At 36.5% G+C, this 15,122-nt stretch overlaps 1 protein-coding gene across 18 annotated transcripts in view; it reads right to left on the bottom strand.

The window, feature by feature from the left end:
• DOCK7 (dedicator of cytokinesis 7) overlaps positions 1-15,122 on the bottom strand; it is a 233,712-nt gene that overhangs the window by 74,599 nt on the left and 143,991 nt on the right. For all 18 annotated transcript variants that reach the window (XM_063817185.1, XM_063817188.1, XM_063817192.1 and 15 more), the window contains 6 exons: positions 14,131-14,226; positions 11,285-11,425; positions 11,078-11,191; positions 9,421-9,591; positions 7,023-7,162; positions 815-984 (listed from right to left, as the gene is read on the bottom strand). In XM_063817185.1, the coding sequence (XP_063673255.1) occupies positions 815-984; positions 7,023-7,162; positions 9,421-9,591; positions 11,078-11,191; positions 11,285-11,425; positions 14,131-14,226 (832 nt within the window). The remainder of the gene's footprint in view (positions 1-814; positions 985-7,022; positions 7,163-9,420; positions 9,592-11,077; positions 11,192-11,284; positions 11,426-14,130; positions 14,227-15,122) is intronic.

Genomic DNA, 15,122 nt, shown 5'->3' with positions numbered 1-15,122 from the left:
ATTGCTATGGTAATAATTTATAGTTTACAGAGAACATTAACTTGCTAGTCAGAAGATATAAGAATATAAACATTTCTGCCTTCAGGTAAGGAAATTCATTTTAGTGATCAAAATACTTGAAAGACTGCTCAACAATCAGTCTCTTAAAGGCAAATAGCTGGTTATCTTTGCAACACCAGCACCTGTCAAAGTTGTTAATACACATTAGATACTCAGGAAATGTTTCTGTTTTACTAAACTGGAAGCTATCGGGCTAATTGCTGGTTTAAATTCCCTCATTTGCCCTAAAGAAAATATTGTTGCAAACTAAATTCTGTATTTAAGTAAATTCTAAATATGGAAAGCAAGAGCAATAAAACTCTGTAGGTTCTAGTTTTGAAGAAGTAATACCACTTCAACTTATTAACCTGGTGTTAGCAATAAACACAATTCCTGATATTCAAGTGAATATTCATTTCAATTTTATATATATGAATCAAGTCAAAACTGAGGTGGTAAACATCTGTCAAGTTTTCTTGTATTTTTTTCAGATGTATACTGCATGTTCACACAAACATTTCCTAAAATGTAGGTACAGAATTGCTATAAAATCATTATTTTTAAATTCATCATAAGAACTACTTAAAGCAATCTTATACAGAATTCTCTCACACGGTCAAAGGTTTTCTGGCAATAGAGTTAAATATTTATAGTTTACTTTGATCAGCACACAATTCTTATTTTCCTAAAATAAGATCTTCATCCTTGAGATATTTTCTAACACTTTTAAACATTGAGCTTTGCCTTTAAAATTTGCCTTAATTATACTAGGTACCTGTAAAATCATACAGCTGAGGTACAGTTTCCATGATAATACCAATCAGAGGTAGATACAACATGGCCACTCGAGCCTTTATCTGAGGGTCAGAGTACCGCGGGTCTGAGTCGTGACTGGAGAGTAAATTGTGTACCATATTGATGACTTTCTTATGCAATCCAAACAGTCTATTTAAAAAGAAGAAGACAAAGAAGAAAAAGCAGTAAGGCCACAGAGATTAGCTAACATCTTTAAAACAAACAGTAAGTCATGGTATTGAATAAATTTTGTTCAATTTCTTACCTTTGTCATATATTTGCATGCATTCCATTCCTATAAAACATTTCTCATTTTAAAATAAATGTATAAAAATGTAAAAAATGTGTAAAATAAAATTGAAGAAAAGGAAATGCTATACAAATTCACTTAGAAGTAAATCTGAATATTTTTATATTAACTCCTTATTAGTGTATTTGAATATAAAGAAACTAAGACTACTTATAGTTACATTTTGAAGCTAAACAAGGTAAATTTTAAAATGCTGTAATTGTTATTTCATCAAATCAGATCTTTTCACATTTACCAAAAATAAATTATTCCCTTTTTCTGAAAGAAAAATCCCCTACCTAATGGATTATGTAGCCCACAGGCTGGGGTTGCCTTTGACATCTCGATTTAAACTGCACTTCTTTACTAATATACCTCATTTGGGTCCTTACAACTTTTTTAGACTCTCAATCCCCCTCAGTTTCAAATGGGCTAATACACTAACAAGGGTCACTTTCACTTAAACATTTTTGTCTCTTCTTAAGCTGACAGCACTTTAACTATGCAAACCATTCTAACTTAAAATTCATCTACTCCAACTTTAACTGGCCCTTAATGCTGCATCCACTAGCAGTTTCAGATCTCACTCTCTCTCCTTAAGCCTCTTACTGTCAATCACAACAGAAGACCTTACTTCCAACTTAGGAAAGAAGAGCCATTCTGAATTTGCTCTGGCCAGGTCTTTTAACACAATTCCATCTTTATAGCTCACAAAGAGTCTTTCCTTTTTGTCTCAGAAAAAGTGTACCTTCTCACAGAAAATAATTTCTCCATATGTTCAATGAACCCCGTCTTTTTTCAACAGCTTCAATGTCTCCCCTCATTAGGTTCTTCCCTTCTTTCTTCAAATATGCCTTTCCTATCTTGAAAATACATCATCACTTTAAAAAGTTGAGATTAGAAAACAGGTAGTCTTCTCCCAGAGCCCTTGATTGTATCTGCCATTTTACAAAGCTGTATGTGAAATCTAGATGGAGATTCTTTCTTCTTTCTTCCAGCTCTTTAATCATAAAGTATACTTTTATAGAGGCTTAAAACACATGAAAGCAAACAGCTGAGAGATGGCCACACACTCAGACTACAGCATCCAGAAAGAGTCTGCCTGCACTTGGTGCTTTGCCTGTGAGGTGGCACCAATGGGCCTTGCCTGCACCAGCTCGCTCAGAAACACAACTGCGACAAGATGATCTGCCTCAAGGGTTATGCTCACCTGCATCCCTGTGCTGTAACTGCCGCAAGAAGTACAGCCACAAAACATGCTGTGCCCCCAAAAGAAGGTCAAATAAGACACCTCCCCTGGCTCCTCCTTCTCCCACTGGGTGGCCTCCTGCCCAAGCCCCATGGCCCTGGGGCCTCAATAATGTTTCCCTTTTATTGACTAGTGGGTATAGGGAGGGTTGGTGGGTGGAAAGTATACGTTTAAACATTGTCAAGAACCACATCTAGTGAACCTATCTCAGATCTCATTCTCCAGCTCCACTTGACACTTTGTCATCTTATATATTCTCTTCTCAGGACTTTCTCCAGTAATTCCCACCTTCCCCAGATTCCCCATCATTATTCTCAAGGCTTAGATTCTGGCCAATTGCTTTTCACGTTCTCCTCTTTGACTTTCTGTATCAGCACTAATGTTTGCCAAAGGTATGCCTTATCTCTCAGCAGCTACCATACTCATACTCCAATCTATCCAAACTCTATCTACTTGTCTTCATAAAGCCTTTTCATATGCTTACATTGCTCAATCCCATTGTTATTAAATATATATTAATACAAGATCTGTAATATCCTATTCTAGATGTTGAAGATAAGACATTCCCCATTTTTAAGGGGCTCACTTTAGCAAGAGAGAAACACAGACACAAACATAATTCTTCAATACTTCAAATAATTCTTCAATTCTTTATAAATGCTACAATTAAGGAATATAAATCCTCTCATCTTCTAAAGAACCATGTACTACAAAACTAACATTTAATCATAGTGTACTGTTTTGCAGTCTTAACTTTCTAATTACAATGAAAGTTTCTAAAGAGCAAATCTTTCATTAATTATAGAACATATTATTGCCACTTAAGGAATTATTCTTGATTACGTAGCAAGCATGTGGATTAAAAGACAAACATTCCTCTCAAGGATCTCTCCAAGACAATGCTGCATATAATCTATATACCTCCCAAGACAGTAAAATTTAAAGATGAGATATGAGTTTCTTACAGTTAATCCTTCATTCATCAAATTAACATACATTAGCAAGTGTCCACTTTGTGCCAGACATAATACTAAGGCACTGGGAATACAGCACTGAACAAGAAAGACAAGGTGCCTGTTCTCATGCTCTCACATGCTCACATTCTACTGGGAGAGGACAGCTCATAAACAAGCAAATTTCAGATAAGTGCCTTGTAGAAACTAAAACAGGGTTACATGGCTAAGAATGATTGTGACAAGGACAACATGGCTGTTATTTATGAGACAGAGTCTTGCTCTGTTGTCTAGGCTGTGGCGTGATGTTGGCTCACTGTAACCTCCGCCTCCCAGCTTCAAGTGATTCTCATGCCTCAGCCTCCCAAGTAGCTGGGATTAGAGGCAAGCACCACCATGCCCAAGTAATTTTTGTATTTTTAGTAGAGATGGGGTTTTACTATGTTGGCCAGGCTGGTCTCAAACTCCTGACCTCAAGTGATCCACCCATCTCAGCCTCCCAAAGTGCTGAGATTATAGGTGTGAGCCACCATGCCAGGCCTATTTATTTATTTAATTTTCTTGAGACAGGGTCTCACTCTGTCACCCAGGCTGGAATACAGTGGTGTGATCATTGCAGCCTTGACTTCTTGGACTTAAGTGATCCTCCCTCCTCAGCCTCCTGAGTAGCTGGGACTATAGGTATGCACCACCATGTACGGCTAATTAAAAAATTTTTTTTGGTACAGACAGGGTCTCACTATGTTGCCTAGGCTGGTCTTGAACTCCTGGACTCAAGCAATCCTCCTGCCTCAGCCTCGCAAAGTGTTGGGATTACAGGCATGAGCCTCTGTGCCTGGCCAATATGGCTGTAATTTAGGTTCGGTGGTCAATGAAAATCTCACGGAGAAGATGCTGTTTGAACAGATACCTGAAGAACCACAAGCAAGAAATGACTATGTGAACATCTGAGGGCTGTTCAACATTGCTTCAAGAGGAGAAAAATCCAAGTGCAAAGGCCTGAAGGTGGGAATGAGCTTGGTGCATTAGAGAAACAGAAAGCAGGCCAGCATGGCTAGATCTTAGTATATGAGGAGGAATAGAGTGGCAGGAGTAGACAAGAGCCAGATACACAGGGCCTTAAGAACCTATATATGGCAACTATATGCAAGACTATCTTGCAGTCATGAGAGGCTCCAGCCTTAGGATAAAGCTGACACTTCTAGCAGAGGTAAGAAATGTAAAGAACTGGAATCATGATGGTATCACTGAGCTGATGATATTACTGTGCTAAAAACCTATCTTTCTGGGGGTTTATCCGTTCGGAGCCCCCCCTCCCTCTATATCAAGCAGCCGTTTTCTTATTTCTTTCCTCTTTCTTGCCTATTAAACTTTCTGCTCCTTAAAACCAAAAATAATAAATAAGAAATAATAAAAATCCTATCTTTCTTCCAATTTTGAAATAGTAAATTTCCTTCCTTTAATAAAGCCAGCTGGAGGAAGAATTTTCTATTTATTGTAACCAAAAACAGCTTCATATACCAAGTAAAAATATTGAAAATACAGATTCAAATGAGTGAGCTATATCAGTTATTTTAAAAAGCTAGTATGTTTAGATAAGTTGTTTTTAGAGTGTTTTTTCCCCAAATAACAGATTCCTTTATTTGTTTTTTTTAATGACATCATAGTCATTTGTCAAATGGCAAAATACAAAAGTGGCGCCAAGCAGGGGTGGAAGGCCCAGAGTTTCACCCATTTAGTTTGCCCTCTCTATACTCCAAAGTCTGCACACACACTGCCCATCCCAATCTACACAGAAACCCATTAAGCACCTCTTCAGGACCCTACAGTTCTGTTTAGAACACAGGGTGAAAAACTACTTCTTTAAAATAGATTCCAAACTTAGGAAGTTGCCATTATAAAAAACACATGTCTTTCACTTGCAGATCTGGCCTTTCACAATTTATTCGGTATTGACTATGCCCCTGACATACTGCTAAGAACTTGACATACCTCCTCTTTTATTCATTCAATAAATATATCAGCAGAACTTTGTAAAAACCTATTTAAAGTATCTCTTTTCGTTCTTGCATGAGGCTAAACTGCATTATAAACTTGGATTATTCCTACTACGAAAAAAAAATTTTAAGCCATTATCACCCAAATGAGTTATGGTCATACTATTAAGATGGACATACCTCATATGGGATGCTGGACCACAACACATCAAGCTTTTTTTTTTTTTGAGAGGAAGTCTTGCTCTATCACCCAGGATGGAATGCAGTGGTGTGATCTTGGCTTACTGCAACCTCTGCCTCCCGGATTCAAGCAGTTCTCATGCTCCAGCCTCCCGAGCAGCTGGGATTACAGACACGAGCCACCATGTGTGGCTAATGTTTGATATTTTTAGTAGAGATGGAGTTTCACCATGTCAGCCAGGCTGGTCTCGAACTCCTGACCTCAAGTGATCTGACTGTCTTGGCATCCCAAAGTGCTGGGATTACAGGTGTGAGCCACTGCACCTGGCTACATTAAGCTATTTCTATAAATTCAAATCATTAGGTCGGTGCAGTGGCTCACGCCTGTAATCCTAGCATGCTGGGAGGAGGCCTCGAGTGCGAGGCCAGGAGTTGGGAGACCAGCCTGGCCAACATGGCAAAACCCCATTTCTACTAAAATTACAAAAATTAGCCGGGAGTGGTGGCACGCGCCTGTAGTCCAAACTACTCAGAAGGCTGAGGCAGAAGAATTGCTTGAGCCTGGGAGGCAGAGGTTACAGCAGGCTGAAATCATGCCACTGTTGTCCACCCTGGGTGAGGGTGACAGAGTGAGACCTATTCTCAAAAAAACAAAACAAACAAACAAACAAACAAAAATCACATCATCAGACAATATACTTTTCTAACTACATCAATTTCCAAACATCCTTTAATAATGTACACAACTTTGGAAGTTTTTAAAACCTAAAGATATTTGTTTATAGGGCAATTTTTGAAATAAAATGCTACATAGTATGATGGCAAATTATAAATTTTTGGCCAGGTGCAGTGGCTCACACCTGTAATCCCAGCACTTTGGGAGGCTGAGGTGGTGATCACTTGAGGTCAGGAGTTTGAGACCAGCCTGGACAACATGGTGAAACCCCATCTCTACTACAAAAAGAAAAATTAGCTGGGTGTGGTGACGTGTGCCTGTAGTCCCAGCTTTGGGAGGCTGAGGCAGGAGAATTGCTTGAACCCAGAAGGCAGAGGTTGCAGTGAGCTGAGATCCTGCCACTGCACTCCAGCCCGGGTGACAGAGCAAGACTCTGCCTCAAACAAACACACAAAAAAAGATAAATTTTCCTGACAAGGAATCAAATAAAAGACCATTTTCCTCAAATGACAAGCATTTACTTTACATCAAAAAATCTATCCACTAATATGCATAATTTATTTTATATACTATTAAGAAGAAAAAGAACGCTACTAAATGAATCATGATACGCCACCAATTTTAAGACAAATCCCAAATTCAGAGGTGACAAAATATGAGAAAAAGTCTTTCATAAAACTGATTAAACAGATAAATAATATAAGTGAGAAACTTAGTGAAGAGGGAAGTAGAAAAAGAGTGTGAAAGATTATTCTCCTAATCCTCAGGAAATGTGAGTGGAATACTTCTGTCCACTGTTCAAAATCAAACTCATATTCTACAAGGTAAAAACTAGTGTACTCACCCTTCAGCATCAGGGTCTAAAATGACAGCCAGCTCTGTTAACACAAGTCCTGCCAAATAATGCTGTTGGCGGAAAGGCACGGACAATTCAAACATATTTGCAATCTTTTGGTCTTGTACATTCGTAGAAAATCCAGAACTCTGTTGGAGAGTGAGGCAGAACAAGACTATAACAGCAGTGCAACAAAGCATCCTACAGACAGAGCAATATAAGAAATGAAATACTTTTTCCTAGGGTAGTTTATTTTATATTACTAACACTGAAGACAAAGCAACTTTTCAGACTTTTGGGACAGGAAACTATGATGAGATTGCTTTATTAAGTTAATTACTTTATTATAGAAATTAATCATTGAAAATTTAATTATTTTACATTTCTTTTTTCACATACACTTTCCTACATATTTTCCCCTTTATTCTCTTAGCCACTTTTCAATACCACACTCTGATGGAAAAAAGAAGCAACTAAATCCAAATGACATAGTATGCACTTACCCCAAAGTACAAGAGAAATATTCATAGTCAAGGCTATTGGTTTCCAGAGAAATTCGAAACACCAGTACAATTGTTTTTCACAGAATATACTATCTCTGGAAAATTACCATCATTTTGTTTTCTACTGAGTTTTTTTTTTAACATCTTAATACTTCAAAATATTATAGCATTCTCCAAGATACAGTCCATATTCAGGACTCATGTGGGGTTTCTTAGTGCAACAATAGATTTCACATTTCTCTATGGCGAAATCTCCTAATAAGAATATAAAACTCTTCTTAGCTTTTCAAAAAAGAGTGATGTCTCTGTTATCTGAAAGAATCTGAAAATTACGTAGCTAGCTGAGAAAGTGGGCAACAAGATAACAGAAGAAATTCTATGAGCATTTCCTGGCTGAAAGAGATGTTCAGTAAGGAATTAGATATAAACAAATATGTTTCCTTAAGGGTGTTAGCAACCATATTTATGATTAATCTGTCTTTGTGTAGCTACATCTTTGGCAGAGGACAGGGAAAGAAAGAAAAAGGCCAGCCTCATCCATTAGATTAAGGGCATGCTAGCCAGACTGAAGAGTTTGTGGAAAAATAGGCTGATCCAGAAGATTTTTTTACAGAGATAAAATGAAAAGTTGTGGGTACTCTTTGATGTTTTCTTGTCTTTCTAGCTGAAGTTTAAATTTTGTTTTTTAAATCACGCATATGAGATATCACCTACAGAATCCTATTCAGGAATTAAATATATTGAAAACAAAATTAAGAAGTATTAAGATTAACTAACTTTCACTTTAGAAATTAAGAGCTTAAAAAAAGTAGCCTCCTTGCCTCAGGAATAATACAGTAGAATGAGTATTTCACTGGACAAAGGAAAATATAGGCTTCTCTGATACTAAAACCACAAAATCTCTTAATCTCAATTTATAAAAGAGGACATATATATTAACTGCTACAATAACACTTTTTCATCTACAGAGAACCTACTAGCTGTTGAAGTCAAGTGCCACCCACTGAAAAACCCATCAATTTTCATCTGGTTTCCTTTGGGGTTTCTGGATACAAGAGAGTTAAGGAGGGCTTTGTCATGCCTCCACTGCAGTTTGACTTCTTTCTCTGTTCAATTATGCTTCATCCCCCACTTCCTTTCACAGGTATTGATCTCTAAAACACATCTTGCATTTGAAACTCATTCTTGGTGTCTGCTTCAAGAGAACTCAATTTGTGAAAACATCTAAATTAGTAAGTTTATTTAGGTGAATTCATTCACATGTGCATTAAGTCTATGAAAGGAATATAAAACAGTGGTTAAGAACTTGGGCTCGGCCGGGAGCGGTGGTTCATGCCTGTAATCCCAGCACTTTTGAAAGGCCGAGGCCGGCAGATCAAGAGGTCAAGAGATTGAGACCATCCTGGACAACCAACATGGTGAAACCCCATCTCTACTAAAAATACAAAAATTAGCTGGGCATAGTGGCGCACGCCTGTAGTCCCAGCTACTCGGGAGGCTGAAGCAGGAGAATCGCTTGAACCCCAGAGGCGGAAGTTGCAGTGAGCCGAGATCGCACCACTGCACTCCAGCCTGGGAGAAACAGCAAGACTCTGTCTCAAAAAAAAAAAAAAAAAAAGAACTTGGGCTCTAAAATAAAGCCTTGGTTCAAAACCTGGCTCTGCCACTTTTTACTCAGTGACCTTTCTGTGTTTCTGTTTTTCTAACCTGCAAAATGGGTATAATAACAGAACTTGCCTTTTTAGAGTTATTCTGAGGATTAAATGACTTTTAATACTTACAAAGCACTGAGAACTGAGCCTATCATACAGCTGTTATTCAATAAGTGTTATTTTTTCCATTGTTTAAAACTATTCTTCACAAAAGTGACTTTAAATATATGTATATTCAAACAATTTGCATACCTGAGATGTTGCAGAAGAAACAGAAGGTGATGGAGATGCAGGTGGAGTAAGTAAGCTGCAGGGTAAGTTTAATGTAACATAGTGCTCATGACTGCAGATGATTCGTAGAAAATCCAGCCTCAAGGACACCAGAACACTCGGATTCGGTAATGAGTAAAGCTTTGAAGATACCTTGTAAGCAATGCATAAGTAAGAGAACACCAATTGAATCTATTATTTCTTTAATACTAATACCAGAATGGCAAATTAAAATTAAAGACGTAGTACTTGGTATCCAGTTTGGGTTTTGTGGCTTAAGTAGCAGTATCACCTTTTTCCAGAGTTACTGCTAAAATTAAAAATTTTAAACTATCAGGTTTACTGTATAAACATATTTGACTAACCTAAAAGCCACATTCTTGTATTTCCAATATAGCATCAATATTTCTACTTCTCATAAAACAGGGAAAACGTATATCACCAAAATAACTTCTTATTACTTCCTTCTTAAAAGAAATTATCAATTCTTTTTATAGCACTTTGTGCTTACCTGTATTTATAATTTGTCTGTTTTCTCAGCAACATCATAAGCTACTTGAGGAGACATACTATAAACTGATTTAACAGCTTTAGTGTCCCTACAGCTTAGCTCAATGTTTGACAAATATAGGAGATCAATGCTTAAAGAATAAAGACAGGACAAGTTCTGGTAGCAATAGTACATAAAGTTTTGGGGGAAAGGTAAAAATGATACATATCGTGTTGCAAGTATTTCCATGTGGGTGAGTGCCCATGCATAGTTTTCACTTTTCTATTAGAAGAAATAAACAATAAAGGCATCCAATAGAATATTCAAAATTCTAAATATTAGACTGCCAAATAGAATTCTGGACTATTAGTTCCCTAAAACTAATCTGTAGACCAGTTGTGAGGTGCTTCACAAGCACTGTGTGCTCCTCATCCCCACCACCATAAGTTTGAACTTCTCAATAATTCTGGGATGGGACTCAGAAATATGTATATTTTTAAAGCTCCTTTAAAAGGTAATTCTGAAAGGCTTATACAGTTTACTACCAAAGTGGCCCAGCAGAACCAATAACTAATGTTTTCTAGAAGGCAGACTTCACTAATCAGTTGATAAAAATTTTAAAACAAAATCAGCTATGTTTGGAAAAGTTCCAGGATGCTTTTAATTTTGTAAAGTCAAGATAATGAACATATGGCAAATGGGTAAACATCTGTCCATAATTCCAAACTCTACAATGTCCAGGGCTGGATTAGGAGGAATACCCAGCAAAATGCAGTTGCTTTAAAAATCACTCAAGATACAGAAGTCCACTCGGTATAAATGCTCCACTTGCATGACATCTTGAGACTGCTTTACATTACTACTGACTTGATAGTATGATCCAGAATGAGGATTAAAGAGTCATGAGTAGGCTAGTATAACTCAAGGAAATACTGGCTGTACTGATAACAGCTTGCCACAGTCCTTGTGTCCTGATAAAACATGTGTAATTTACTTTTGCCTTGCTAATAAAAATATGTTACTTTGGCTACTTTTTGTTTTAACATCAGTATATAAATGTGCTCTTAAGGTCTCTTAGCTCTAACTTTGAAAAGAACTAACATAGTATTTAAATTATTTGATTACTAATTATTCCTACCTATGCATTACCTGTTTATAGCAGGACTTTATAAGGCTAAAAACAAATCCTCTGTCCATAACAGACAACAGATCATTGAGAAAGAATGCAAGGCTTGTATTGAGTCTCTCAACCATTTCTGTGTCCTGTGAAACAGAATATAAAACAAAAACAAATTAAAGTATGATAGCTTAATCTGAGCTTGAAAGAGAGATAAGTGGGGAAAAAGTTATCATTACCTTCTGAAATCGTGAAACTATATCACTAGCAATCGTGCTGACAAGAGCTGCAATGTCATCCATGAAACGTTCTGGAAAACGACTTTTCCTTGGAGCCTCAAGTTTATCATTAAAGTATAAATGGTGCACCATGCTCTTTACCTGAAAAAAAGATATAAATTATTAATTTCCTATGAATATATTTAACAATTACAACAACTCTAAACACTTGGACTATTTTTAAAATATGGCATGTAATTTAATAGATGACTGAAATATTTTTAGCTTCTCAAATATTTTTTAAAGTTCCCTACAATGTTTTGCATTTGCTTAAAATAAAAAAAAAACCACCATATTACTTTCAGAAAATTATGCTAGCTAACAATAGGACAAAAAAATTCTGTGTATGTCAACAAAAAAAAATTTCAACCTTTAAATTTTTTTTTTTTCCAATAAAGAAACAGGGTCTCACTCTGTCACGCAGGCTGGAGTACAGTGGCATGATCACAGCTCACTGCAGCCTCCAACTCCTGGGCTCATGTGATTTGCCTGCCTCAGCCTCCTGAGTAGCTAGGACTACAAGTGCACACTACCATGCCCAGCTAATTTTAAAAATTTTATAGAGACAGGGTCTGGCTGTGTTGTCCAGGCTGGTCTCAAACTCCTGGCCTCAAGTGTTTCCTCTGCCTCGGCCTCTCAAAATGTTGGGATTACAGGCATGTAATCTATCACATCCAGCCAAAAAAAGTTTAATTAAATTTTTTCAAGACTCAATAATTTTGCCATTCCAAAGCTCCCAAATTCTAAGCTTTGAAAGGTTAGAAACCCTGTCTTCACTATAGTGTCCTCAGTAGCTAATACACAGATGATAGCATATAGTGGGAATACAATAAATATGAGGACTATATTGTATTGTATTTGTACTGAATATTGTGCAGATTCTTTATTATAACACTGTGGTAATGGTAACAAAGAATTTTAAACTTTAAATTCAGGGAAATTGAAGCTAAAGTCCTAAACTTAATATAGAGCACAGCCAAATTTTAAATTGCAGTCTTTTGACTATTTTGTATTTTAGAAACCTGAACATATATGTAAGACTACTAAAAAACGGTGAAAATTACAATTTTTACCTTACAGGAGAAGCAGAGATGTACATGAATTACGAATTTAAGGTTTATTTTCTAGGAAAAAAATGAATTGTCACTTATATATAGTCCCTGATTTATTTTTTCTGTAGATTATTAAATCTCTAGAAGAAATGTTTTCTTACCCATAATATAGGTAACATTCAATGCTGAGGACGACCCTATGACATACTCTGGAAGATCCTTTTCTCTTTTTTGTTGTTTTGTTTTATATTTTTTTACATACTTCTTTTTTGGAAGAAAAAGTTTCAGTGATTTCAGCTTTATAGAGGCTGAAGACAAAGGTGAAGAAGACGGTCCCAAGTGCTGAAATGCCTGAGTTTTAATTACAGTCCTGCTACCTACAAGCTGTGCATTCTAAGACAAGTTACTTAACTTCTCTGTGCCTTAGTAATACCTAGGCCACAGGGCAGTACTGGCATATTGTGCCCACTTGATAAATGTTTGTTGCCTTTGTTTACATATGTGTGTGTTTACATATACAAGTTTATATGTACAGGTGACCCTTGAACAGCATGGGTTTGAACTGCATGAGTCCACTTATATGTAGGTTTTCTCCCACCTCTGCCACTCCTGAGACAGCAAAACCAACCCCTCCTCTTCAGCCTATTCAATGTGAAGACAATGAGGATGGAGACATTTATGATGATCCACTTCCAATTAATGAAGAGCAAATATATTTTAACTTCCTTATAATTTTCTTAATAACATTTTCTTTTCGCTAGGTTATTCTAAGAACACAGTATATAATACGAATAACATACAAAATATGATTATGTTACCAGTAAGGCATCTGGTCAGCAGTAGGCTATTAGTAGTTAAGTTTTAGGTGAGTCAGAAGTTATATGCAGATTTTGACTGTGTGGGGGAGTCGGGTCCCCTAAACCCCAAGTTGTTCAAGGGTCAACTGTTCATATATATGTATTTATTAATTGAAATATTAATTCACTCATTTTAAAAGTACCACTTATTTGATTAAGCAAAAAGTACTTAAAAAATTTAAAGAGACAGGATCTTGCTCTGTTATCCATGCGGAGTGCAGTGGTGATCATAGCTGACTGCAGCCTTGAACTTCTGGGCTCAAGCAAGCCTCCCTCCTCAGCCTTCCAAGTAGATGGAACTACAGGTTTGTGCCACCAGGTTTAGCTAATTTAAAAAAAATTTTTTTTGGTAGATATGGGCTCTTGCTATGTTGCCCAGGCTGGTCTCAAACTCCTGATCTCAAGTGATCCTCCTGCCTCGGCCTTCTAAAGTGCTGAGATTACAGGTGTGAGCCACTGCACCCAGCCAGTACTGTTGTTTTTTTATTGATTGTAACTGGCATTTCCCTAAGGGTTTACTAGCCATAATAATAGCAGTGGGTATCTATAAAGCTCTTTCCATCTTTGGTATAAAATCTACAATACTGTCATTATACACTTCATGTATAATGACTAGCAAAGAATGTATCACAAGTTTCCTTTGAAAATATAGCTAGCTTATGCAACCATCCCTGAGAAAATAAGAGTTAAAATGAGCCTCACTCTTAATTCCACCTAAACTGTGTTGAGTGTCCACAGTGTTTATTTAGAGATGTAACACATGTAATTTTGTCTTAGAGGCACATGGAAAAGCGTTAAGATGTGCAACAGAAAAAGATTTCTAAGGTAACAAATGAGCTAGCATAAAATTGTTCACTAAGAGAAAAAATATTAAAGAACATGCTCAGTTTTTGCTCACCATTAATTCAAAAAAGAACCAGGCTTGTTGCAAAGCTGATTCCCGAACGCTGCCACTGCAAACAACCCACTGCAAAGCCAGCTCCTCGTGAAAAAGCTATCCAGAAGTAAATCCAAAGTTATTATCAAAGTCAAATCTGCTGATAACATAAACCAAATCATAATGCAAATACAAACGAAGATATAATGAGAATAAGCAAAATAAGGCACGTGAACCATTCAATGATGCACTGAAGACACCCATTAACGAAACGGCTATTTATGTATGTAAGACAGTGGTATGTGGAACAGCTGAAAAAATTACATGTTATCTTGCAGTAAAATGTAATTTTAAAAGGACAGGTAGAAGATAGCCTCCTAAATTGTACCTGCAAACAGAAACTAGACTAAAAACTTACAGTACAGTAATATTTTGTTTGTATCTTAAGTACATTTTTAAACATACGCAAATACATGCATGAACTTTGCTGGTACAATTTAGGAAATACATTTTAAAATTTAAACTTCGCTATGAGCCATTAATTTTCAAGTTTTCAGGTAAGGTCTTTTTAAAAAAAATAGCAGAAGATTTCTGCCTTATAATGGATATGCATACAAAGCATTTGCAAAGTAGTGTATATTAATATGAAAAAGGACTAACAAAACTGTGCATAAGGGAAGCAAATCAACATATCTTACTAAGAGTGACAATTTTTCTAACTCATCTTCCTTTCCCTGGAGATTTAAAACACAAAACAGAAGCAGTTACAGGAACAGAATTAAGAGTTGATACATTTTTTTGGTACTAAAATTTGATGATCAAATTTGAATTCACTAAATCCTAAAAATAGTCAATCCCAAATATATAAACATTATCATAATGTAAAAAAGTATACATTGACAAGATATGCCCCAAAAGGCATCAGACAAGCAATGCTTGTTCAGATATATTTTTAAGCACAATGCAATTACTGTAAGTATCTCATACTGGTTATGTAAAGAAATCTTACATCT

The sequence above is a fragment of the Pan troglodytes genome, chromosome 1, assembly GCF_028858775.2.
Source record: "Pan troglodytes isolate AG18354 chromosome 1, NHGRI_mPanTro3-v2.0_pri, whole genome shotgun sequence".
NCBI lineage: Eukaryota > Metazoa > Chordata > Mammalia > Primates > Hominidae > Pan > Pan troglodytes.
Note: the sequence above shows the minus strand (reverse complement) of the source record. Positions and strands in the feature narration are given on the sequence as shown.